General features: G+C 52.4%; 2 protein-coding genes across 4 annotated transcripts; one reads left to right on the plus strand and one right to left on the minus strand.

Annotated features, from left to right (window-relative positions):
- The first annotated feature begins 114 nt into the window (after positions 1 to 114).
- Positions 115 to 14,439, plus strand: RASL12 (RAS like family 12). Of its 2 annotated transcripts, XM_045581562.1 has the most exons (6): positions 568 to 594; positions 2,987 to 3,043; positions 5,655 to 5,872; positions 8,660 to 8,733; positions 9,419 to 9,609; positions 12,478 to 14,439. In XM_045581562.1, the coding sequence occupies exons 3-6, from the start codon at positions 5,665 to 5,667 to the stop codon at positions 12,851 to 12,853; spliced, it is 849 nt and encodes a 282-aa protein (XP_045437518.1). In that variant the 5' UTR covers positions 568 to 594; positions 2,987 to 3,043; positions 5,655 to 5,664; the 3' UTR covers positions 12,854 to 14,439. The 2 variants fall into 2 exon arrangements, with proteins under 2 accessions (XP_036294866.1, XP_045437518.1); XM_036438973.2 differs by lacking the exon at positions 5,655 to 5,872 and having other exon boundaries at positions 115 to 594.
- SLC51B (solute carrier family 51 subunit beta) lies at positions 14,371 to 25,959 on the minus strand. 2 transcript variants are annotated; one of them, XM_045581575.1, is made up of 5 exons: positions 25,585 to 25,959; positions 20,717 to 20,723; positions 18,313 to 18,524; positions 17,143 to 17,233; positions 14,371 to 14,706 (listed from the first exon to the last, which is right to left on the minus strand). In XM_045581575.1, exons 3-5 carry the CDS (start codon positions 18,431 to 18,433, stop codon positions 14,508 to 14,510), a joined length of 411 nt encoding a protein of 136 aa, XP_045437531.1. In that variant the 5' UTR covers positions 18,434 to 18,524; positions 20,717 to 20,723; positions 25,585 to 25,959; the 3' UTR covers positions 14,371 to 14,507. The 2 variants fall into 2 exon arrangements, with proteins under 2 accessions (XP_045437531.1, XP_036277522.2); XM_036421629.2 differs by lacking the exon at positions 20,717 to 20,723 and having other exon boundaries at positions 25,585 to 25,955.
- Between the last annotated feature and the right edge of the window lie 487 nt (positions 25,960 to 26,446).

Below are 26,446 nucleotides of genomic sequence, written 5' to 3' on the forward strand. Positions count from 1 at the left end.
GGAGAGACTGAGCTGAGGTTCAAACTGGGCTGGAAACAGACTTCCTCTCTCTCTCCCTACCCAGGGCCTGGCTCTCTCTGGTCCTTGCCTTCCCCGGGCCCGGGGGTGGGGTGGGGGAGCAGGGGAGCGCTCCGAGCAGTGACAGCAGCCCCTGGCCCTCCCTCGAGGCCGAGCACGGCGGGGTGCACGGGCGGTTGCAAACCCTCCTTCCCCGCGTGGTCTGCGGGGTGAGCGCGCCCGCGGGGTGCTCCGCAGCCCTTACAAGGTCTTTGGCGGCGCTGGGGCAGCCCCGCCCGCCGGGCGCCGCGGCCCCTCCTCCCGCCCCCGCTGGCCGAGCTGCGGGGACCGGCCCGCGAGGCCCGCGCGGACTTCGACGGGGCCGAGCGGCGAGAGCCCAGGGAGCCTGCGAGGCGCCCCCGCGGCCCCGACGGGCCGGCACGCTGCTCGGGGCCTGGGGGCCGAGGACCCGGGCCCCTCTCCGCGGCGTGGCCATGTCCTCCGTGTTCGGGAAGCCGCGCGCGGGCAGCGGGCAGCACAGCGCGCCCCTCGAGGTCAACCTGGCCATCCTGGGGCGCCGCGGCGTGGGCAAGTCCGGTGAGCGGGCCGGGCGCCGGGGAGGGGAGGGCGCAGGTGGGGGCCGGGAGCAGAGGAAGAGACCTCAGGGTAGAGTCTTCCACCGGCTTTGGGGGCTTCCTGCTTGCACCCAGGGAGCTGGCCAAGACACTGGTTTTCTCCTTTGCCTCGGTTTCTCTGTCTGCATCCCCTATGGCTCGGTTGGTTGGCACTGTCTCTGCTTTGCTCTCATCTTTCCTCCATCTCTCCTCTGTCTTCTGTTCCTTGCCTGGCTCTCCCTCTGTGTCGCCCTGTGTGTTTCTGTGCTCCATGTCTGTACCCCAGCATTCTCTCCCTTCTGTCCATCTCTGTGTCCCCCAGACCTCCGCGGGTCTCGCCTTCCTGGCTCCCTGGCCCCCATCACCTCTCCCTGGGGCCAGCAGTCAGCTTTGGTGGATGGCACTCAAGGACCTCTTAGGCACTATCCCCAGCCCCAGGCCCCTGTGAGCTCAGGCTTGCTACGCCCTGGTTTAGGCTGGAGCTGCAGGAGCCACTGGCCCGTGAAGGCAGTGGGTAGAAGTCACTGGCTAGTGGGACTTCCCAGGCCATGCTCCCCACTCCCTTCCCTGGGATTTGGGGGTAACGTGTGCATTCGTATCAAACGTACTTGTTTCAAGCCAGATCCCTCTCTTGACTTTCTGGGAACAAACTGGACTGTGGTCCCAGTGCTAGGACCATCCTTGACAAACCAAGATCTTAGTTTCCATTGAAATCATGACAATCGACACTGGACTCCGTCTCCATCATTCCTGGCAGCTCTCACCCACCTGGGGCCCAGGAGGGTGGGAGCGCAGGAGTCACCACAGACAGAGACCCAGCAAAAGGGTCCAGCCCGCCCCGGCCACTTACAGTCCACGGCAGCTGCAGGTGGGAAGCCAGAGAGGCTCCTGGCGGCTGCTTTCCAGGGACGGCCATTGGGGAGTGGTCAGCACAGCTCTGTTAGCGCTGGGCTCCTTCCCCAGGGTGTCTTTGAGGACTCTCTGGGGGCTTCCTCTCTACCTTTAAAGCCAGCCCTCTGGCTCAGAGAGGGACGATTCTGAATCACGCTTTCCAACAGAAAAGTTTCTCCCCTTTGAAAATAAAATTGTTATCCGGAGCTTTGTCCCTGATACTGTTTAGCCAGTGGCTACGTTAATGAAAGAGTTTAAATTTTAAAAAATAAGTACTCCCTGGGTATTGCTTGGCAAACTGACACTGATAGGAATCCTGGGAAAGAATTTTCAGGATTTCCTTTAAAATATCTCATTACTTTTTAAGAGTTCAGTATAATAGTTGGCTGGCCCTTGGCTTTCTGTGGTTAAATTCTGAACAAAATCAGAATTCTGTTAATGCATTGCACCTGGGGATAACTTCATTCCTAGAGGCACCGTGACGGAGTTCGGAGGCCCCAGAGCCAAGACTGGAGATGTGAATGGCTGAGGACTAACGTGTGTTTACTTAGGACACAGATCTTGCCTGGCCTCGCCTGGAAGTCCCAGGCCCTCGAGGGGTCACACTGCCCCTAGGGATCACCCACTGATCAACTTGGCTCTTACTCTCTCTTTGGCTTGTAGCCAAAATTGAAATAAATGCCGCCCGCTTCGGAATCTCTGTGCCTTGTCCAGGGTGGGAGATGTCTCTTTTCCATTGACTGCTTAGTTTGGATCTTCACAGACACTCCTTAGACTTGTCTCTTATTGCTTTTCTTGCCTCCAAAATAAAAAATCCCAGGGAACAGTTCCCCATAGTTCTGGTCTCTTCTGAGCCTCTCAAACCAGCTCCTCAGCTTCCAGCCGCATTCCCCCAGAGACTCGGGCTTGGTGTCAGCCAGGGGTCACGGAGGCTAGATAAGACCTTCCTAAAAGGAGAGGGGCAGCCTCCAGGGCCCGCAGCCAGACACAGCGGGAGACTGAGCCGACTTCTTTCTTTCCCTCTCTTTCTTTCTTCCTTCCTTCCTTCCTTCCTTCCTTCCTTCCTTCCTTCCTTCCTTCCTTCCTTCCTTCTTTTCCTTTCTTCCTTTCTTCCTTTCTTCCTTCCTTCCTTCCTCCTTTCCTTCCTTCCTTCCTTCTTTCCTTCCTTCCTTCCTTCCTCCCTCCCTTCCTCCCTCCCTCTCTTCCTCCCTCCCTCCCTCTCTCCTTTCCTCCCTCAATCCCTTCCTCCCTTTCTTCCTTCCTCCCTCCCTCCCTTCCTTTCTTCCTCCCTCCCTCCCTCCCTTCCTTCCTTCCTTCCTTCCTTCCTTCCTTCCTTCCTTCCTTCCTTCATTCCTTCCTTCTTTCCTTCCTTCCTTTCTTTTTAAAAAATATTTTTTTACTGACTTCAGAGAGGAAGGGAGAGAAAGAAACATCAATGAGAGGGAATCGTTGATTGTGAGTCAATTCCTTTCTGCTTCTTGCAGCCCTGACCGTGAAGTTTCTGACCAGAAGGTTTATCAGTGAATATGACCCCAACTTGGGTAAGGAACTCCTTCCTATCCCTCCTGCTGAGCCCCGCTTGGACCCGCCCTCTCCCGTGGCAACTGCCCTGGGGAGGGGGGGGCCAGGTGACACCAGGACAAAGATCTGGAGGCAAAGGGGAGGAGCCCCCACGATGAGTCAGCCACGCCAGGAAACTGTGTTAAGTGCTAGAAATACGCCCTCCACAGCCCGCCCCAGACATCTTGGGGGTTGGCCAAATTCAGAGAGCTGTGCGATTTACCCTAAAAAATGGGGCATAGATGATACTTTAAAAAAAAAAAAAAAAAAAAAAAACATAGCAGAACATCCACATTCATTTAGTGTTGTTCTTCAAGATGGTCAATCAATGCACTTTTCGAGAAAAGCTGGATGAGACATTTGAGAACTTTTCCAGTGCAATTGGCTTCTGAGCCAGCTATTGAACCATACAAATAACTAGTCTTGTTTTATGGACATATCATGGTATATTAGAAAAAAGGGATGCTCTGGTGTCAGTCAGAACTGAGTTTGAATCCTGACTCTGCCACATATTGGCTGTGCAACCTTAAGGCAGTTACCTAACCTCTCTGAGCTTCAGTTTCCTTATTTGTAAAATGGGCATAAAAACCACTTATTTCAGAGAATTACTGTGACAACAAAAGAGGTAACATAAAAGAGCTAGCCTAGTACTTAACCTACAGTAGACATTCAATGCATATTCACTTTTTCCTTCTCCTCTCTCCTCCAATGGCTTCTTATCTATGACGGCTAAGATTCCCTCAAATTAATCAGATCGGTGTTTCTGAAAATTACTTTTAGCAGCAGGACCTTGACCTCAAGTGACCTCTTACATGGAACCCCGATATCTAAAACGAACACAAGCAGAATTTTATTAGTATAAATGTAACCTATTTATAACATTTGTTATTGTAAACTGTGCCCTAAGAAAAACGAGTTGCCTGGATCTCTTTGCCTTTTGAAAATGAAGGCTGCAGTCTTGGATGTTGTCCTCACTCATAATAATTGAATAAAGCCTGCGTGGTACCCCCAGGCCCCCTGAGGAAACGCAGGGCTTTGGAGCGCAGGTTGAAAAGCTGCACCATATAGCACTTCCTGCAGCAGGCCCCTGACGGAATGCCCGTGACACCTGAAGGACGGAACTGCTGAGCCCATCGGTGCCCACCAGCCCCTCAGCTCAGGCTGGAATGTTGAATCCCAGGGTCAGAGCGAGAAAGGACCTCAGAGCTATGTAGGCCAACAGTTCTTAGAATGATTTCCTTGAATAGCAGACTTCTAACCAGGAGGTTTATCAGTGAATATGATGCCAACTAGGGTAAGGAATCACTTGGGTTAAGATCTTAAACTCTCTTCAACTATGTTATCGGGTACCCGCCTGCTTTGTGCAGGGTCCCACCTAGGAGCCTAGTATAGTGGTGTTTTGAGCTTCCTGACTGAGTAATTTCTGACCTGGGAGTGGAATGCATGGTCAGACTGTGTAGGGGGCAGCAGCCCTGAAATGCTTAGTCATCCCCCCCTGAGCGCCTATGAGCTGGAGAGCTGACCAGATGCTCTTCCCTCAGCCATTCCCGGAGGCCAGTGCCACTCCTGGAGGTTCTGTTTCACCGTCTAAACATTTCGGCCACTCTCCCATGGCTGGTTCCAGTAACAGTGGGGATCCCGGGACCCCACAGCCTTTCCTTCTATGGAAGAGGTCTGAGCCTCCAAGGGCAGGAAATGGAGAACCACTCTTCGCCCTTTTCAAAGATCTCCCAGGAGCTTGGGCTCCAATGGAGCCTCTGGAGGCTGGGAACCTGCATTTGTTCCCGTTTCCAGCATGGAGCGCAGTACTAGGTACAACATGGGTGCTTGTAGACATGAACTTGAACTTTGATTTTAGGATTGTCCTTTAAAGAACAGTGTCCATTATTATCCCCATTTTACAGATAAAGAAACCGAGGCAGCGATTTGCCTAAGACCATGGAGAACCTCAGGTACAAAGGAAGAGGAGACACCAAACCAGTTGCTCTTCACTTAGGACAGCCTGGTGCGGTAGAGGGAGGTCTGCATAGTGCAGGGTTCTCTGAGCCGTGGTTTCCCCATCTGGAAAGATGTGACCAGTAGACTGTCCTGTCTGTGTAAAAGTTGTGCCTCGTTAGGCATTGGGACTGGCAGAGCCCGTAGGAGCTGAGGGACTCAGGGCCTGTGAAAGGGCTTTGCCCATGCTGAGCGCTGTAGGCAGGGAGAACATCCTCTCGCAGAGGCCTGGGGTCATCTCATCGGCTCACCCAGGGCAGAGTGATGGCTTCTGTCTTGCCCTCATTCTGCTCCAGCAAGCACACAGTCACCATTTCTGAGGCTTCATCCTGTACACAGTCCCCTGACCTCCTTTGGTGCCTTTGAGAAAATGGCCGAAACCTGTTTGGCTCAGTGGATAGAGCACCCGTCTGTGGACTGAAAGGTCCCAGGTTCAGTTCTGGTCAAGGGCATGTACCTTGGTTGTGGACACATCCCTAGTGTGGGGGAGGGTGCGGCAGGCAGCTGGTCGATGTTTCTCTCTCATCATTGTTTCTGGCTCTCTCTCCCTTCCTCTTTGTAAAAAAAACAATAAAATGTTTTGTTTTGTTTTTTAAGGAAAAAGAAAATGATTACTGTAAATGAGAGAAAAATGCTTTGGGAAAACATTCTTCTCTCAGCATTAAAGTCCACAGAGCGTTATTTATATAGAACCAGAAGCGGTGAGGTCCTTGTACTTAAAGATACCAGACTGCCTGTAGGACAGAAACTAGGTGATGGGAGGACAGGACATCCCTGTGACTTGGAAAGGAGCCCACCCCCCAGTGCAGGAGAAGGTGGGTAAGATGACCTTGGAGCTTCTTCCAGCTCACCCGTGCATGCTCCTCATCCTCAGCTGGGCTGGAACGTCTGCTCTCCCTGTACCCTGCCCAGATAGAGCGGGAAGTTCTCCCCTGAGCAAAGGGAGTGAGGGGTGCCCATGGGGGAACAGCCCCGCCCAGAAAACGTGTGAGTTCTGATTCCTGTATAGATGGGTGTTGGGGGCAATGGTTTCGTCCTTCCTTCTCTGGGCCTCACCTCCCTGCCATCTCTCTGTGGTGGAGCTGACAGCAACCTCGGAGGGAGGGCCGATGTGCTATACGGACTAAGGAGAGCAGGCCCAGGGGGGCGCTAACATTTTTCCTTGGACTGGGCAGGACCCGGTGCCTGTTTGGGAACAGGGGCTGTGAAGTACCTAAAAGGGGTGCATCAGGCAACTTGGGCAGGAAAATCTGAACGAGATGGAGACATCCAGGGGCAGCTCTTGTTGCACCAAATATAGTTAAACATTTGGGACATATTTTCCATTAGATGTGGTTTGGTTTTTTTGTGTTGGCTTTTTTTTTTTTTTTTTTTTTTGTCTTTGAATAAGAGCGGCATTTATCCAAGTCCCCAAAGCAGGCTGGGGACGGGAGCTGTCTGTGATTCCTGCTGGCTGCTAGTGAGCCTGGCGTGTGTCCAGGCCTGGCTTGGCTGCCAGTGGCCCTCAGAGAGGAGTATTTGATTCAGCCAGGGTTCAGGGGTTTTTCTTCTCACAGCGGCTGCCACCAGGAAGACAGAGAGGGCCCCAGTTCAGCCCAGAGGGGGTCTTCTTGGGGGTCACTTGGGGTGCTGGGGGGACCCAAGGGAAAGGTAAGGACCCGGAGCACGCACGCACGAGGGCCAGTGACAGGGGTTAAGGTTGGGGGAGGGGAGAGGGATGGCCAATATGGCAGCGAGGTCCTCTTTGCACGCTCGGACTCCTGCTGCTTTCTCAGGTGTAAGGTGATGAGAACTGAAAAATTAAAAACTTATGAAATCCAAATAGGATTGGTAGTTCAGTTTGTAGTGTGCTACCAACGTCAGGCTCCTGGTTTGGATCACTGTACTATGGTTATGGAAGGTGTGAACAATGGGGGGATGGATATGTTGGGTGTGAACAAGGGGAGGACAGGGTTTGGTGCTTGTGTACACGTGGAGACAAGTACACACACGTTTACACAGAAACTTCACTAGGCCCAGCTGGGGGAATGGTACACAGGAACTCTCTGTACTGTTGTGTAACTTCTGCATGAGTCTAGAATTATTTCAAAACAAAAAGTAAGCCCTGCTGGTGTGCTTCAGTGGTTGAGCGTCAACCATGAACCAGAGGCCATGGTTCGATTCTCCATCAGAGCACAGGCCCAGGTTTTGGGCTTGATCACCAAGAGGGGGCATGCAGGAGGCAGCCAATCAATGATTCTCTTTCTTCTACATCAATGTTTCTCTCTCTTCCTCTTCCTCTCTGAAATCAATAAAAAACATTTTTTAAAGAAAAAAAAAAAGTAACCTGCCCTGTAAACTTTGGAGCACCATGGTCCCCACTGTCCTTTACCAGCGATTTGTGGAGGGCCAGCGCCCCTAACTTGCGGCCCATCCAGTCCTCGCACAGCCCTGTGAGGTAGTGCGGGGCAGCATTTAGCACAAAGAAAAAGCTTGGAACGGTTAGCGAATGTTATCAGTCTTATCCTCATTTTAAAATGAGGAAACAGCCCTTGCCAGTTTGGCTCCGTGGATAGAAAACCTGCGGACTGAAGGGTCCTGGGTTTGGTTCCTGTCAAGGGCACGTACCTCGGTCACAGGCTCTTCCCTGCCCGGGTGTGGTCAGGTTCCTGCGGGAGGCAACCAATTGATGTGTTTCTCTCACATCAGTGCTCTCTCTGTCTCTCCCTCTCACTGAAAAATCGATAGGAAAATGTTCTCGAGTGAGGATTAACAACAACAACAACAACAACAAATAATAATAATAATAATAATAATAATAAATTAAAATGAGAAAACAGTTCTTTTCAAAGAGCTGAAATGACTTGACCAAGTCCCATTGCTAAAAAGTAGCCGCAGTGGGGTTTGATTCCACATCTCCAACCTAAAACTTTCGACTACCAGATTCCTCTATTACTTTGACAAGAATTATCTGTAAAATTTCCTTGGGCCCAGCTAGTTGAGTGTTGACTCATGAGCCAGGAGGTCATGGTTCAATTCCTGGTCAGGGCACGTGCCCGGGCTGCAGGCTTGATCCCCAGTAGGGGGCGTGCAGGAGGCAGCCAATCGATAGAAACATCTATTGATAAATAAATAAAAACCCTAAAAAAAAAAAGTAAAAAAAACATCTTGGGACTTCTTAGCAGAGTTCTCCCCGTGGGGACAGGAGGACTGTCCTTGGGGGCTGCCTGTGGGCCAGCCTCTGAGGTTAAAGGGGAAGAGGGTGGAGAAGCTTGGAGTTCGGGAGGTAGAGGCTGGCAGTGCAGTTCCTGAGGCCTCTGCTGCCACGCACTCCATCCTGCCAGCGTGGCTGGTGGACCCGGAACACAATCCCGCCCCCCGTGGCGTGTTCTGTGAGCAGCCTCTGTTGCTCTGAGCCCTGGCAGGTGGACAGTCTCTCCTGGGTGGGAGGTGCTGCTCAGGCCCTCCCTGTGGGGAGAGCCGAGGCCTTGGCAGTGCTCCCGGCTCAGCCAGCCCTGGATTCGGCCCCCGGGCTGCCCAGAGGGAAGCTGGGACTCAGGCCCAGTCCACTATCAGCGTAGGGGCTTGCTCGGCCCTTAACGAGCTGCCTCTCTGTGTTGCAGAGGACACCTACAGCTCGGAGGAGACTGTGGACCAGCAGCCTGTGCACCTGAGGGTCATGGACACTGCAGACCTGGTAACAGCGCCCCCATTGCAGCGGAGAGGAGAGGGCGGCCTCCTGAGAAGTCCTGGCCCCACAGCGGGGGCAGGCTGCGGATGGGAACATCCCCTTTCCGCTCCAGTTTGCTGCGTGACCCTCTCCTGGCCCGAATCTCTTCATTTGCCAGATGAGGAGGAAAGGGGTGGGGCCTGGAGAGACTTGAGGATCGAGGGCATCAGCCCCAAGATCCTGTGCTCTGGGGCCTGATGCTCGTGCACACGTGGAGACAGGTGCACACACACGTTTCCACAGAGGCTTCCCTCGGCCCAAGTTCCCCCCCTCCCCCAACACACCCATCTCCCTGTGTTCTCACCACCGCCTGCCAAGGCCGGATGCCACTCGTTCTCAGCAGCCAAAAGAGCACCATGAACCTGACCCAAAACCAGCGGTGCCCAGAGACAGCCAGGTCTCTTTAGGGGCCCTGCCCGGGTGCTGGCTCCGCGCCCCAGAGGCCAAGGTCTCCGAGTCTCCGGCTGGGTGGGGGGAGGGAGGCTCACGAGACAATGTCTCCTTTCACCCCGAGCCAAACCCACACTCAAGTGCCCCTTTGACGAGGGCTCCGCCGGGAAACAATATACAAAGACCCCGGGAGCGGGCGGTGCAGGGGGTAGCTCAGGTGAAGGCCTCCGTCCCTGACCTGGGCTTCCCTCCTCTGCCCCAGGACACCCCCAGGAACTGCGAGCGCTACCTGAACTGGGCCCACGCCTTCCTGGTGGTGTACAGCGTGGACAGCCGCCAGAGCTTCGAGGGCAGCGGCCGCTACCTGGAGCTGCTGGCGCTGCACGCCAAGGAGACGCAGCGCAGCCCCCCGGCCCTGCTGCTGGGCAACAAGCTGGACATGGCCCAGTACAGGTGAGCGCGGCGGGCGCCCCGCACCTCCCGAGCTCTCGCCCCGGGGCTGTGAGGTCTGGGAGCCGTCTTCAGGAACATTTGGCTGCTAAGAACAGGAATCTCGAACTTGGGTGAAAGGGGTGTGTTGTGAGGGCGTGGTCTTCTAGGCAACCATGGACAGGAAGGGCGGGGCATCTGGGCAGCATGGGGGCTGGACCCTGAGAGTCAGAAGAGAGGCCACGCCTTCCTTCCTCTCCGGGCTCTGTGGTCTCTCTCAGCCTCACCCTTTCTTGCCTGAGTCTGTATGACCTTCTGTTCTCACTCGGTGCAGCTGGCTGGTCACGCTGTGCCCAGTTCCAATTCGAGGGAAGGAGACTCCGGTTTATCGGGTAAGGAGTCTGCTCTGGTGCAACCGGCTCTCACCTCACCCTCGCCCAGCCCCCAGGCTCACTTCCACTGCTGGCTGTGCTGAGGGCAGTTCTCTCAGCAAGGGCTGGACTTGGATCAGAGGTCACCGACTGGACCAGAGAGCAGATTCCTGTCGAATACTGCAGCCATCTGTTGCTCGGAGGCACTGTATTTGAGAAGGCCTGGGACTGGAATGCTGAGGCAGGGCATGCTCTTTCTAACTGACCACAGGCCTCGCCACTCCCTGTGGCTCCCCTCTCCTCTCCTCCCCTCCCCTCTCCTCTCCTCTCCTCTCCTCTCCTCTCCTCTCCTCTCCTCTCCTCTCCTCTCCTCTCCTCTCCTCTCCTCTCCTCTCCTCTCCTCTCCTCTCTTCTTCTCTCCACACACATTTAAGTTGCCTGTCTGCCCTGAAGCATCTGAAACTACGATGCCTGCACTTGATAAGTAGTCTCATGGGCATTCGTGCTGACATCCGTCCTAAGTGGCCAGTCCACCTGCAAGGTATGGCACCTTCTACCAGCCTGCTCCCGGTCCCTCCCTGCTCACGGACGGCCGCTCCTGATTCCTGAGGCCCCTCGGTGCATTGACTGGTGGTAGCAGGAGGGGACCCTTTGTTTAAAGCAGGTCAGACGGGCAGGGGGAAAAGGGGTTGCAGCCTCATGAAGGGGGACAAGCCCTCAGACCCAGACGTTCCGTCTCAGGGCACAAAGGAAGCTGTGTGAGCTTAAAGCCAAAATGAACCACAGAGCCCCAGAGCCTAGAAGACTGGATTGAGATAAACTAATGAGGGGGGGGGGGGAAATAGACTGTTGTTGATCCCATTCTTTGCCAAATAGCTTGTCTAAAAATGGTTTGGGAGCAAATAACAAAGAACATAGCTCAAGTGAAGCAGCATCCGTTCCCTGAGAACGAGTCCCAGTATCCCCATTCCCTTCTCCGATCAGGCCCCTAGCTTAGACGGTCAGGACCTGGTGGGCATCGTAAAGCTGACTTGGAGCTGAGCACTGATCTGCCTCCCATGACTGTCCTGCAGCGAAATGTGGTTCAGAGCAGCGGCTCCCAAACCACCGGTAAAATGTTCACCAGGCTCCAACACAATGAGGAAAAGGCTGTTACACGCCTGCATCACCCACTCACACGCATGCACGGGGGAGGCACGGGGTTCTTGTTCCTGAACGCTCATTATTCAAGCCCCACAATGACCAAGCTTCAGATTCAAGTTTACTATGAAAGTAAATAATACTAACTGTTCCTTCACCAGGGGCACCTCGGGAAGCAGCGAGCTTGTAGACAGGACACCAGCCCTGGGTGGGGACGGGATCCGGTGCTCTGCCCTGACCCTTTCTGTCCCAGTCACTCCAGCTATCTGCTACTCCCCCGGGTAGCTAGCCCGCTCCCAACCCCTGTTCCGGCTAAATGAACCCTGGCTCCGAAACCTGTTCCCACCAGCGCCCACCCTGGTGTCTCCTCGCATCGCGGGGGCTGCGCCATTGTCCTCAGGGGCGGTGGATGGGGCAGCTCAGTGATGGGAGGCGGTCCGGAGGGTTCAGCCATTGATGCTCGGCCAGGGACATCCAGTCCCTTCCCTCTCCTGGACATCCAACCCCGCCCAAGAACCAGCCTGCCCCCCCTCACCTGGGCTCCCAGGGCCACCAGGTCAGCAGCATTCAGGGCCTTCCCAATTGCAAATAGTCGATCTCACCATCCTGGGAGGTGGGATGAAGCTGGGAGTAGGTGCTGCTCCCCCCCCCCCCCCCCACTCCACAGGAATGTTGTCACCCTTCTCCCTCCTGCCCGTCCCCTAGGCAGGCAGACAAAACTCCCCACCACAGGCATCCCCAGTGACCCTGGCCCTCCACCCTCTGTAGGCGCTGCGGTCTCTCACCCGTCAGTCCAAACCACGGCCTTCGTGTAGGAGGGCTGAGGGCGGCTCCTGTCCTGACCAAGGGCCCCACAGGGGAGTAGAGGGAAGGGATGTGGATGGCTGTCTTCCTCCAGCCACCGGCGGGGTCTAGGTAGGGCCTTTGGCCAGCTTCTCTCTTACCCTCAACCTCGCTCCTAAATTCTGGCTTTGGTGACATCAGCCACCATTTATAGAGGGCTGACTCTGCCAAGTCCTGTGCCAGGCGCTCCACGCGAATCGTCTTGCTTCTTCCTCGGGAAGCAGCGAGCTTGTAGACAGGACACCAGCCCTGGGTGGGGACGGGATCAGGTGCTCTGCCCTGACCCTTTCTGCCCCAGTCACTCCAGCTATCTGCTACTCCCCCGGGTAGCTAGCCCGCTCCCAGCCCCTGTTCCGGCTAAATGAACCCTGGCTCCGAAACCTGAAAGGCAGAGGCCATTGTCCCATTTCACTGGTGAGAAAGCTAAACCTCGCGGCTTCCTAGTCGCCGAGCCAGGAGGTGGGAGCCTGGGGTGGGCCCAGGCCTGCCTGACGTGGACGCCTGCCCCTGACCTCACCTCGCCCTCCTTCCCCTCCAGGCAGGTCACCGAGGCAGAGGGCGCGGCCTTGGCGGGAAGGTTTGGGTGCCTGTTTTTCGAGGTCTCGGCCTGCCTGGACTTTGAGCACGTGCAGCACGTCTTCCACGAGGCAGTGCGGGAGGCGCGGCGGGAGCTGGAGAAGAACTCCCCGGCCCGGCCCCTCTGCATCTCCGAGGAGAGGGCACTGCCCCACCAGGCCCCGCTCACGGCCCGGCACGGGCTGGCCAGCTGCACCTTCAACACGCTGTCCACCGCCAGCCTCAAGGAGATGCCCACCGTGGCCCAGGCCAAGCTGGTCACGGTGAAGTCCTCCCGGGCCCAGAGCAAGCGCAAGGCACCCACCCTGACCCTGCTGAAGGGCTTCAAGATCTTCTGAGGACCCCAGGCTCCGAGCCCCGCAGGGCTGCGGGAGGTGGCTGACCTCTGGCCACTGGCTTTCCCTCTGATGGAACCGTAGCCGGCGCCCTCTGGCGGACGGCTGGCCTCTGCGCCAGCACCAGGCCGTGTCCGGGACACCCAGTTCAGTGTGTGAGCTGGAGGGATGGGCAGGAATGCTGCTCCTATCCCGAGGGCCTTGGTTTCCATGGCAACCACGACATTCCCTGCCATTGAAGGAAAACAGCCCCCCTGGGACACCCCAGATGCCTGGAGTCAGCCTTAAGCAGGAGGAAACTGCGGTGTCCGTGGTGGTATCACCCTTTCCTGCTCCAGCTCCAGCCATGCCAGAGGTGGCCCGTGGTGGACACTCCGGGGGGACAGCTCCAGGAGGCCCGGGATAAGTGGAGGCCCGAGGACATCCTGCAGGAAGGACAGGCCGAGGCCCTCGAGCCACCTGGTGGACTGGAGGGCAGGGTGGGCCCAGCGTTTGGAGGGCCAGAGTCTGGTCCTCCGTTGTCTCCTGATCTCACAGAAGCCCCAGGCAACGAACGCCACAGTTTTTCTAAACAGCATCTAGTGTAAACCTATGGGGCATCCTGCAAGAAGCAAAGTCGCAGGAGGGGCTCTTCCCGTGCGGGGCCTCTTAAGGCGGGGAGAGGGAGAGGCTGTGGGCGTCCAGTGAGGGAGCCTTAGGATTGTCCACCAGAAGGCGGGGGCCCCCTTAATTTCCCACCTCAAGTGAAGGACTCCGCCCATAGCCAGGGCCAGTCTCCTCAGTATAATGATCAAAGCTGCAGAACAGAGTTTCCCTCTCTAGTGACGAGGACTCGGGATTCCAGGGGGCCCACGGCTGGCAGTGTCTGACATCCAGGCACCATTCGCTGGGGAACGGTTTACCAGTATCTGACCAGTTGACCAGTTTGTAGCCTGGTTCAGCAGGACCTGGTACCCTTCATCCTGGGTCTGAGTGTCCGAGGTCTTCTTTTGGACGATAGAGCCTAAAGCATTTTTGGTTCTTAAAAGCAAGTTTTTGCATAAATTACTTGGGGTTGCCCCCACAGCTTAGACCACAACACTGGGGCTCAGACACAGATCAGGACCTCCCTTGGGGTCCCATGGTTAGCAAGAGCAGGGTCTCAGAGGTAGGGCGTCCCCTAGGTTCTAACTCCTTGTACCATGGGACCCCTGGCCCAAAGGCAGTCTTTCATGGGTCCTCAGCAGAGAAGCAGATGAAGGAGAAGCCCCTATGGGAGGGAGGGCTGGGAAGGGAACTCTGAGCCAGAATCCCGCTCCTTTCCCTGCCAGCCATTCCAGGAGCGTGGATGGGGAACAGCGGGTCTAACCCAATCAGCCCCGCTGAGTAGAGGTGAAGCCGAGGTCAGAGAGAGCTGGGACCTCCTTGGACCACAGGCCAGGCTTCCTGACCTGCAGGCTGGCTGTGGATTTTGCACTTTTGCTCCCAGCCAGGAACGTGGGGACCACCCCCATGGGAACAAACTATGCAATTCCAGCTGCCCACATTGGGAAGCATTTTAATAAAGAGGGGGTTTGCGGGGGTGTTTTATTTTTCCTCCCATCACAGAATTGTAGTTGGATGGCCGTTCTTCCGGTTTCATCTGCTCACAGCACGGGGGCCCTGCCCGGCCCTCTCACTAGCTCTCGGATTCCTGCGGGTCTGGAGGGAAGGCTGGTGGCATGCTCCTGTCCTTTAACTCAATGTCCGCCTCGGCCAAGGTCAGCTTTTCTGAGAGCAAAGTCTCCCTGAGGATGTTCAGGTTGTTGTCATCTTTGGTTCCGGCCTCAGTCAAGACTTCGGGAGGTTGTTTTTCCCGGGGCAGCGTCTTCTGCTTTCTGGGGGGAAGAAAACACTGGTGGGCGTGCGCGTCCCCTGAGCTGGGGGTCCTGAGTGGCTGGGGGAGGCCTGGGTTTCCCAGATGCGATAGAGAGCTTGAGGGGAAGACCCAGGAGGCTGTCCTGGGAGCCGGTGGGGAGACGGCTTTGATGTCCTTTCAGCAGAGAAGCAGAGTGGGCTTGCCCGTGCCTCTCGCTGGATCCTCCTTGCCACCTGCGAGCTCCACTCCTAGTGCTCCTCCTACGGAGCACATGCCTGGGACATGCATTTAAGTCTCCTGACTCTGAGTCCTGTGTGTTCACCAAATCACATTTTTTCCCGATCCCAGAACTGTCATGGCACTTAGTGCAGGTCCCGGTCACCCCACACCACACCCCCGGCAAACTGCAGGGATTTCCTAAACAATCTTTCTGCCTCTCCGCGTTTCCTTCCCCAAACCAACCGAAACACACAGTCACATCCCCAAAGCCCTGGTGTGCACACATCACCCCCCACCCCCCCAGCTCAAGCACCTTCCGTGACTCCCTACTGCCCACCTCCTTCACCCGGCATCCAGCCTGCCTTCCTTTCAGTAACTCCCCCAAATGTCCTCCCTCTCCGGGGTTTTACTCCAGGTACAGTTCCTGGCCCTACAGGAGGGACCCCATTGTGGATGGAGCTGATGCCCAGAGACTCAGCCTGGGCCCCGGGGTGGGGGAGAGGGATGTGCAGCTCAATGTCTGCTGCTCCCGTGGCTCTGAGTGGACCTTGCTGAGGGGCTGCTTCCCGACAGGATGAGGGAGGCAGAGCCCCTTAAGGCGACACCTCTGGGCCCTTCTGCATCCTTCATGCAGAATGAGCTTCTAAAACAGAAACCTCTCGCGTCCCTGTGCAAAGCCCTTCTCATGAGCTAGAAGCTGAACTCTCTAGGATGGCCCTCAGAGTGTGTACACCCTGGGTCCTGCCGCCTCTTGTTCTCCCTCTCCCCACCCTTTTCTGCAGCCTTCCTCACCACCCCACCTACAGCCACACTGGCCCTCCCTCCCACCTGGAGTTCGGTGCATGCTGCCCCTTGGTCTGGAGGCTTCGGCAGCCAGCCTACCATCTCTTTGCCCCGAAGGCCCCGGACCCCAGCTCTGTGCTCCCACAATACTCTGTATGTCCCACAGTCACCATCTGTCACTTCGAACTGCCGCCACCTCTTCAGCAATCTGTAGATTCCATAAGGCCAAGGCCGACTCTGTCTTGGCCGCTGTTGTGGCTCCCACGCTCAGGACAGAGCTTGGCACAGAGCAAGTGCTCAGCCCTATCTCCCTCTCTGAGGGTGAGTGATGAAGGGGCCACGGCAGTTCATAATGGCTGGTTCTCAGTGTGAACTATGGGGCTATTTCTTTTTGACTTGGTAGCAGAACTGTGAGGAGGATTCATAGATAATGTAAAATACGGTGTATACGGAAGCGCAGGGAAGTTAGGCCAATTCTCCCATGCATCCTTAATGACCTTATTTTGTACAATGGGAATTAATAACTTGTGCCTGCTGTGCCTTACAGAGTTTTTTAAGGATCAAATAAGAGAATGTGAAGGTGCTTTTTAAAATCACAAAGCATGATACAGACTTGAAGGCGAGAGTCTCATTATTGTTTCAGAGTTACTGATGTGATGTTGGTGGGCATATAGCAATTGCTGAATGCATGAATGAATTAATGGGGATGAATGAGCTAAGCAATCATTGAGTGAGTTCCTAATAGGTCCACACATCGTGGCAATTGCTTAGGGGAAACACGTTGAATCAAATGTGGTACCTGCCCTCAAGGATCTCAAACATTAGCCCTGGAGCCATCCAGAGAGTGTAGCTACATGCCTCTGTCCAGGCCTCTCCCCAACCCCTATGTGTCAGAATCTCCGAAGGGGGCCCGGCATTCTGAGCGTCTGATGCTCCGGTGAGTGTGTGTGCATCCAGGGTGAGGAGTGTTGTTGTTATAAAAATTACCCCGGAGCCTCACCTGCTGTCAGCGCTCTATCCAAGCCCTGCTTTTGGCCTTGGAGCAGGCTTTCCCCTTGGCAGCATCCCTTCCTCTGCAGTAGCCCCACTGAGCACTCCCCACAGAGAACTGGGTGCTGCCACCACTCATAGGAATAACTGGTTCGGAGGTATTCGGTGTGCTGCCCCACTGGAGAGTGACAGAGCGGGGCCCCTGTGACTCCAGAGCCAGAGATCCTGACCTCTGAGACAGACCAGCCCCTGCCCTGTTCCCTGGCCAGGGCCAGCAGGTGATAACTGGGGACAGATCCTAGTTTTCCAAAAATTCTGGGTTCTCAGAAGACCCTGAAGGCTGCATTTTACTGTCCCAAAGGGTGGACAGCCAAGGCCCCTCGGTACCCTTCCCCAGGTTTCCCTTGGGAGGGCAGGGCCCCCACCTTCCAGAGCCCGCCCCTCCCCCCGACCATCTCCTCACCTGTTCGCCTTGATGCTCCTTCCCAGGAGGACCATGCTTATCACGACCACCACACCCACCAGGGCAAAGATGGAAATATTCCAAGGAGATGCTGGGGGGACACAGAGAGCAGAGACTTGAGCAGAGGCTGGGGTGCCCCTTAAGCCCCCTGATATTTGAGGTTTGGGCTCAGACACAGCTCACAGCATCCATGGTCCCTGCTGTGGATCAAGTGTTGTAGGTGAAGAGGAGCCCTCCACCCTGCGAGAACTCCAGTGTGTGTGTGTGTGGGGGGGGGGGGGGGGTAAGATCTCTGCCTTGGAGCAGCCCAAGGCCAGCACTGCAGTTGGGTGGTAGTGGGGTGGGGGTGGGTGAGTCAAGATAAACTTCACAATCTTCAGACTGAGGCATTGGGCAGTGCCAGGAAAGGAAGGAAGGAAGAAAAGGAGGGGACAAGAAGAGAGGGAGGGATGGAGGGAGGAAAGGAGGGAAGGAAGGAAAAAAGGGTGGCAGTTAAAATGGATCCAAGAACTGCCCACAGATAATACATAAAATGGCTAATCTGAATCTGGATAGCCGAGATCTGGCCACACTGTACTAACCTGAGGCAGGATCCAGCCTCGGAGCTTTGGCATCGGCTGTTCCCTCTACCAGGAATGGTCTTCCCCCACATAACTAAGTCCTTCACCTCCTAATGCCTTCATTCAAATGTCACCTTCTGAGTGACCACACTACCTACCCTTTGCTACCCATTCCTATTCCCTTTCTCTGCTTAATTTCCCCCCTTATTTTTTCTCAGTCCTGGAATCATCCAGAGCATTTAACAAAATGCCACTGCCCCACTATACGTTTTGATTGTTTATCCTGTTTATTTTCTCTCTCTTTCACGAAAACATATGCTTTGTGAAGGCAGAGTTTGGTTTTATTCAGCGCTGAAAGCAGTGCCTGGCGCACAGAAGGAACTTAAATATTTGTGACTGATTGGACGGTGAGTAAATGAATGACCAAGCCCCAAAAGAAGGACCATGAGGTTTAACTACACCCTCCTGGGCACTGAGACCCCTCAGCTGCTTTGAAGCAAATGTGCAGCCTGCTGTGGAGGAAGGGACCATGTCCAGGGCTTCAACCAGAATCCAGTTTATGTTTTGTGTTGAGAGGACACACCCCACACACCAATTCCCTGCCACTTACCATCTTCTACCCGAAAAAACCAAAGCATTTCTTCCAGCAGCTCCGGAGGCACCACAGTGCCTGCTGGTGCTTGGGGAACCCCCTCGCCATGGGGCACGCCCTGCTCCTGGTTGGGGTACATTTCTGGCAACGAAGTCCTTAGGCCCCTTTGGCCCCTCAGCTGCCCTTTTGGCCTCGTAGGTGCTGGCCCCTGAGCAAAGCCCTGCAGATCCTGGAAACAAAGCAGAAAGCATGACCCATAGCTGACCCCACCATGAGCTCCCCTCCTGCCAAACCCAATTCTCCTCTCACTCCAAGTTACAGGACCAGAACAGGCTGACCCAGAGAGGTGGGGCCTGGAGAGGCAGAGACCACAGACTTGAGAGTCACTCTGCCAGGGTTCTTGTCCAAGCTTTACAAAGGGTTCAGCAATCTGGAGAAAGGAGCTGCGCATAGATGATTAAAGAGTCCAAGGATGAAAGATAATTTTGAAAGGCACTGGGGGTCAGAGGATCTTCAGCTAAAGGAAATAAAGACTACACTTGGTCTAAGGACCCTGTGCTATTTATTAACACAATTTGTCCTAAGGCAAGGTGGAGACATACACTTCAAAGGGTACAGTTTACAGAAGCATTGTCAGTTTGGAGAATAGCCTACAGGTGTTCAGGTGTTTGGCCAACAGGAGGCAATAACATGTAGATTTAAGATGCCCTGAGCTGTTTGGTAGCAAACAGTGATCCTATTCAGGTTTAGGGGAAGTGCTGTTTAGCCGTTTCAACAGGTAAACTACATACGTGGCTCAGCCCTTGTTGAGCCCCCCTAGCTTCACTAACCTTTTGATGAAACTCTTATAATTATTACATGCTAGAATTGGTTCCCTGCATCACTCAAGTCTTTATTAAAACTCATCACACATGGGGAAGAGCACTGACTTGGAGTGAGAAGGACTACGCCACTGCTGGGCTGTGGGATCCTTGCAGGGGACATTGTCCATTTTTGCCTGCTCAGCATCCCCATCTAGCTTCTATAGCCACAGCTCCCTTTACCCTGGTTCCTTAGCAAACTTTCCCATCCCTTGCCTTTGATTTTCATGTGGTAGCCAGTCACAGACCCACATAGCAAAGGTTGGGCCTATCACAGTCTCTAATCTGGAGATTGGCATGCCTGTGACCAGAGGTGAGAAGAGAAAGTACCAGAAAAGAGTAGCTGTCAGCTGTTGCTGCTGAGAGCAGGCAGCTCGCTTTCTTCGCTGCCACCCCTAAGCCTGACTGCCCAGGGCCGCTCTCGGTTCAGCAGCCCCCTGATAACTTCTTTTTTGGGGGAAGGAGGGGAGGACATGTTATAAGAATTGTTTTCTGTCGTTTGTCGTGCAAGAAACTGAGTCCATGCTCCCTGGCTACATCCTTTCATAATTTCAGCCTGTTTCTATTCTCGAAAAACAAAGCAAGTTAAGCAATCTATGTTTACTAAGTCAGACATTGAAACCTAGTAATAAAAAATCATAAGCAATTCCAATTTTGGATGTTGACATAAGGCCACATCACTATATCAAGGGATCAGAACAGAAATTTCGTGGAGACCTATGCACACATGGGAACTTGATGTATAATAAAGGACGTTCCACTGATAGGTGGGGAAAGGAGGAGTCGTTTAGTAGGTGCCGGGAACTGGCTCACTGTGTGGAAAAAAGGAAGACTGGATGTACACCTAACAGTACATACACAAACAGACGCCACATTAAAGGCTAAATGTAAGAGGGGGGAATATAAAGTTAATAGAAACGGGGTAAAACTTTTTTTTTAATATATTTTATTGATTTTACACAGAGAGGAATTGAGAGGGACAGAGAGTTAGAAACGTCGATGAGAGAGAAACATCGACCAGCTGCCTCTTGCACACCCTCCACTGGAGATGTGCCCGCAACCAAGGTACATGCCCTTGACCGGAATCGAACCCGGGACTTTTCAGTCTGCAGGCCGACGCTCTATCCACTGAGCCAAACCGATCCCGGCGGGGTAAAACTTTTTAAACAAAATCATAAAGCTCAAATTATTCAATAATAACCAAAAAAAACTGATGAATTTGATTATATCAAAAATAAGATTATCTGTTCACTGAAGAATACGATCAATAAAGTAACTAACACCTTTCTGATTGGGGATACTTGCAATGCTTAACACCAGGAAGAGACTGAGATCTAGGCTACACAAAGAATTCTAGCACATTAACAAGAAAAAGACAGGAGCCCTAATGAATGGGTAAAGGATCTAAACTGCAATTTACAACATAGGAAACCCCAAAGGCTAGCAAGCATATGAAAAAGTGCTCAAACTATGGTAATCAGAAGGATGAAAATTAAAAATGAAATACCAGCTGAAACCGGTTTGGCTCAGTGGATAGAGTGTCGTCCTTTGGACTGAAGGGTCCTGGGTTCAAGGGCATGTGCCTTGGTTGCAGGCACATCCCTAGTGGGGGTGTGCAGGAGGCAGCTGATGGATGTTTCTCTCATCTCGATGTCTCTAGCTTTCTATCCCTCTCTCTTCCTCTCTGTAAAAACTCAATAAAATATATTTTAAAAAAGAAAGAAATACCAGTCGACATCCATCAGATCATCATAGTTGGAAAGGTGAATCATGTCATGTGTTGACAAACTCATTAGTCAACAGAGCGGCAAACCATGGCTCACAAGCCACATGAGGCTCGCCAGCCGCAGTTTGCCGGCCATGTTCTAGGTTATAGCCTCATGCACTGAGAGGGGCAGTGTATCCATCTAGAGAGCAAATTAGTCACAGTAAGTGTGCACAGCCACTCTGCTCCTGAGTGTGTAATATATAAAAAAGTGTATCCCTAATGCTCGGCCAGCATGGCTCAGTGGTTGAGCGTTGACCTATGAACCAGGATATCACAGCTCTGCTCCCAGTCAGGACACAAGCCTGGGTTTTGGACTCGGTCCCCGGTGGGGGGCATGCAAGAGATTCTTATCACAGATGTTTCTATCTCTCCTTCTCCCTTCTTCTCTGAAATTAATAAAAAAAATATTTCTAAAAAAAAGTCGCCGAAACGGCTTTGGCTCAGTGGATAGAGCGTCGGCCTGAAGACCGAAAGGTCCTGAGTTCGGAGGATCCAAGATGGCTGCGCCCAGGTGAACACCTAGCCGCAGCCGCACACAACAATTTCAATAAAATACAACTAAAATATAAAACGGACATTGCCCAGAACTACAGGAAGGTTGACTGACTGGAAATTCTACAGCGAGAAGCAAGGAGAAAACCAGAAGGAGGCGCGGAGGAGCTGGAAAAGCCCAAGGTACGGAGACGCGGCGCGCGGAGAGGACGGAGCCGGAGAGGAGGGAGGCGGAGTGCCTGGCGGGCGTTCCCTAGCGGAAAGGAGAGAAAAGCTCCGACTGTGCTGGGCCCCCAACTGCTGTGAACCCGGTTCTGGGCCAGACCCCGGGGACTCAGGCTCAGCCATAGGGAGCCGGGCTGTAAGGTGGAACCCCAGGGAGAGGCGAAAGGAGGTCCCGGAGGCGCGCACACTGCGCACAGAGAAGGGACGATCGGCTGTGCCGCGAGATTGCCCTGACGGGAAGGAGACTGGGGCTCCAGACTGCTCTGAACGCCACCTCCAACTCCACTTCCAACTGAACTGAACCCCAATACCGGGCTCATTGTGGGAGAGCATAGACTGTTTGGCAGCAGGCGAAAATCGAGGGCACCTTTCTCTCAGAGGCGCCGGCAGCAGCGAGCACTGAAGGACCCGCATAGGGCGGGGCTGACAAGCCAAAGCTGCAGGCTCCACCCTGAAACCCCGTCCCATCTGTAACTGCGAAATGCGACAACAAAATAGATCACAAACAAAAGAAATGGAGGACAAAAAGCGTCTGGATATAGAGTTCAAATCTACGCTTATAAGGTTTTTCAAGAATTTCCTAGAAAAGATGGATAAGGCCTATGAGGATATGAAAAGAGATCAACTAGAATTAATAAGGAGTCAACAAGAAATGATAAGGGATCAACAAGAAATAAAGAATACATTGTCTGAAATAAAAAATATTTTACTGAGTCCTAAAAACAGAAGGGAAGATCGCAAGAATCAAGTCAAAGATTTGGAACATAAAGAACCAGAAGACACTCCTCCACAGAAGCTAGAAGGCAAGAGAATCCAGAAAATTGAAGATAATGTAAGAAACCTCTGGGACAACTTCAAGCGAACCAACATCAGAATTATGGGGGTCCCAGAAGATGAGAGAGAGCAAGATATCGAAAACATACTGAAAGAAATAGTGACAGAAAATTTCCCCTACCTGGTGAAAGAATTAGACTTACAAGTCCAGGAAGCGCACAGAACTCCAAACAAAAGGAATCCAAAGAGGACCACACCGAGACACATCATTATTAAAATTCCAAGAGCAAAAGACAAAGAGAGAATATTAAAAGAAGCAAGAGCAAAGAAGGTAGTAACCTACAAAGGAGCACCTATACGATTGTCAGCTGACTTCTCAACAGAAACCATGCAGGCCAGAAGGGAATGGCAAGAAATATTCAAGGTGATGAATAGCAAGAACCTACAGCCAAAAATAATCTACCCAGCAAAGCTATCACTCAGAATCGAAGGCCAGATAAAGAGCTTCACTAATAAAAAAAAGCTAAAGGAGTTCATCACCACCAAACCAGAATTATATGAATTGCTGAAGGGGGTTCTTTCAGAAGAGAAAGTAAACAAAGATAAAAATTATGAACAACAAATACATAACTATCAACAAGTGAATCTAAAAACCAAGGAAATTAAAAAAATCTGATGAACAATATTAACTGTTGAATATAATAGAATCAGAGGTATGGAAGGGGAGTGAACTGACGATTCTTGGGGTAAAGGGGAGAGGGGGGTGTGGGAAGAGACTGAACATAAACTGTGCACCTATGGATGAGGACAATGGGGAGAGGGGAAAGGGCAGAGGGCGGGGTGGGAACCTGGTGGAGGAGAGCAATGGTGGGGGGGGGAAAGGAACATTTGTAATAATATGAACAATAAAAACTTATTAAAAAAAAAAAAAAAAAAAAAAAAGACCGAAAGGTCCTGAGTTCGATTCCGGTCAAGGGCATGTACATTGGTTGTGGGCACATTCCCAGTGGGGGTTGTGCAGGAGGCGGCTGGTCGATGTATCTCTCATTGATGTTTCTAGCTCTCCATCTCTCTCCCTTCCTCACTGTGAAAAATCAATAAAATATATATATTTTTTTAATATTTCTAAAAAGTTATCCCTAAGGATCACAGAGGACATGCCATACTGTTTATGGAAATACAAAATATATGCACACAAAACAACACATTAAAAAAACAGTTTAAAAAAAGACACATTAAACACATTAGAATAGTTCTCTCTGGGGGAAAAGGAAAAAGGGAACAAGAAGGGAGATAGAAGGAACTAAAAAAGTAAGAGATGGGTTTTTGAAGAAACCATAGAAACACGCCATGGGGCTAACAACAACAAAAGAGGCCCAGGCTGCCTCCAGTCCCCCCACTCCACTGCCTTCCGAAGTGCCTTGGAGGCCCAGCCAGGAACGTGAGAGACAACTGATGGCAGACAGACAGACACAGTGCTAAAATAAGGACTTAACATCAGGCCCCAGAGGCTCCGAGAAAACAAGAAACATCTACAGGTTTTTGAGGGGAAATATTTTCACATGTGAAATAACATTCACATGTCAAGGCGGAGATGGAATGCAGGGGGAGAAAAAGGACCTGTTTAGACTTCTGAGGACTCAGGCATTTACCCACTTATCCTTTTGGGGGGTAGCTATAATAATAAAAGCATAATATGCTAATTAGACTGGACTGCCAAATGACCTTCCTACAAAGCTGGGGCTGTATGTATATATATTGAATAATGAAGAGACAAAGTTTCAGGGATGGCTAATCGTTGTGATCTTGTTTCCAGTTCCAACTGTCTGTCCAGAGCACTTGCTGAGAAAGGTTGTGACTTTCTGTCCAATCTCAGATGCAGGAGTGCCTGGATTAATTAGTAACATCGCCCAAAGGCCTCTGCTGCCTATGCAGACCTCCCCACACCCACCGAGAAGAGGGTGAAGGTCCAGAAAGCAAACACCGACTCCCTCTGGGAAGGTGGGATGGGGCCTAGACGCCTGGGAACACTTTGAGAACTTCTGTGTCATATACACTTCTCATGAGTACACACCACCTTCATGAAAACAATACATGGAATTATATGTATTTTAATGTATATCTTTTTTTCTTTTTTTTAATATATTTTATTAATTTTTTACAGAGAGGAAGGGAGAGGGAGAGAGAGCTAGAAACATCAATGAGAGAGAACTATCGATCAGCTGCCTCCTGCACACCCCCTACTGGAAATGTGCCCACAACCAAGGTTCATGCCCCTGACCGGAATCGAACCTGGGACCTTTCAGTCTGTAGGCCGACACTCTATCCACTTAGCCAAACCAGGTAGGGCTTAATATATATCTTAAATATATTTTCTATATTTGAATATATATATATATATATGTGTATATGTATATATATATATCTATTTATATATATATATATATATATATATATATATATATATATATAGTATTTATAACTTTTGAGACAATTCCAATTTTGGGTGTTTAATTAATAAAACTAATTAAGATGTCAGTTATTCCCAACTTGACCGATGGATTCGATACAATTCCAATAAAAATCCCAGCGAGTTATTTTATGGGTATCCACAAAATGATTCTGGAGTTACATGGTGTAACCAAGTCAGAGGACTGACACTACTTCAAGCCTTCCTGTAAAACTGCGGGGATCAGGACAGTGTGGTGTCGGAGCCAATCTGATAAGACACACACAGTGGAATGTGTGTCTTAAATATGGTGATATTATTATAATAAACACCAACAAGCAAAATAACAAGTCGGACTCGAGTCCAGAACTGAGAGTCAGCCCTCTGGGCTGTGTTTAGATGCCCCAGAAACAAAGACCCGTTTCCCCTCAGAACACTTCCTCAGTTTCCTTCTAGAGTGAGCATCATATTACTCTCCCAGCTTTTAAAAAAATTAACCCATATTTCATGAGTTATTCGGATTTTATTTTTCTATGAATATCTTTTCTTGTTCCTGGATCTCACCTAGGATATCACATTGTGTTTATTAATAGTTGTCCTGTCTCCTTGGGCCCCTCTGGGAGATTCCCGCACTTTAAACAGAGCTTAACCACCTGCCATCGGCCTGTGATTCCTACTGGAGACCCTGCTCACTCACTCCCACGGCAGGCTGGAGACACTCACCCTGGTCCTGGGCTCCTGGGCCGGCCTTGGTCTGCTTTGGGGAGCAGCACTGTTTGCTGTGTCTTCCTCCTCCTCCTCTCACAGAAGCGTGGGACGGTCTTTGCACTTGAGCTCTCCACACGGCTGTCACCGGATGAGTGCAGAGTCTTTGGAGCCCAGCCCATCTGGGAGCTCTGCTCTCAGCACACGCCCAGGCCTGGAGTCTTTTGCTACGCTGGGGTGACTGACCTCTTGAATGAGTGGCCTCGGATGACAAGCAGGCTCCACCCGATTTTAATTGCTTAAAGAACTAGCAGCCCACTGCTCACTTTCTTATAGGGTGGCCTCAAGTAAAGAGAAAACAGCATGACCCTCTTGCCAGCCCCGAGGAATGGCTTAGAGGACCCCCAGGCTGGGGGTTCCTGCACTGCAGGGGGATACGTGGTGTGTTCTCTCAGGCCTCTGTATCCCGGTGTTATCAATATTTAACCACAGAGCAGGGAGCCAAGCTTGGCCTTTGATAGCCTGTCCTTTCTCACGGTGAAGGCCAGGGCCGTATAGGAATTCCTCACAAGGAGCTGTGAAATAAGACCTTGGGAGGGCAAGGAGTGGGAAGGCAAGGCAAGTGAGTGAGGCTGTGTGAGCGGCACAGAAGGGAGGAAGCGGGTCAGGCCAAACAGCACAGAGTGAGGAGAGGTTGGAGGGAAGCAGGAGTGAGATGCTCCCCACCCCAGGCCAGACCCGTTCAATTCTGATCATCGGTGGGCTCTGGCTTTTACACCCACTGGCTCCTTGCACCTTCAACAATCCTTGGGGTTGGCTTGGTAAGGAGCAGAGTTCCCATTTCACAAATGAGGTCATAGAAGTTGAGTGAGGTCAAGT

Source organism: Pipistrellus kuhlii, unplaced genomic scaffold (assembly GCF_014108245.1).
Source record: "Pipistrellus kuhlii isolate mPipKuh1 unplaced genomic scaffold, mPipKuh1.p scaffold_m20_p_1, whole genome shotgun sequence".
NCBI classification, from domain to species: domain Eukaryota; kingdom Metazoa; phylum Chordata; class Mammalia; order Chiroptera; family Vespertilionidae; genus Pipistrellus; species Pipistrellus kuhlii.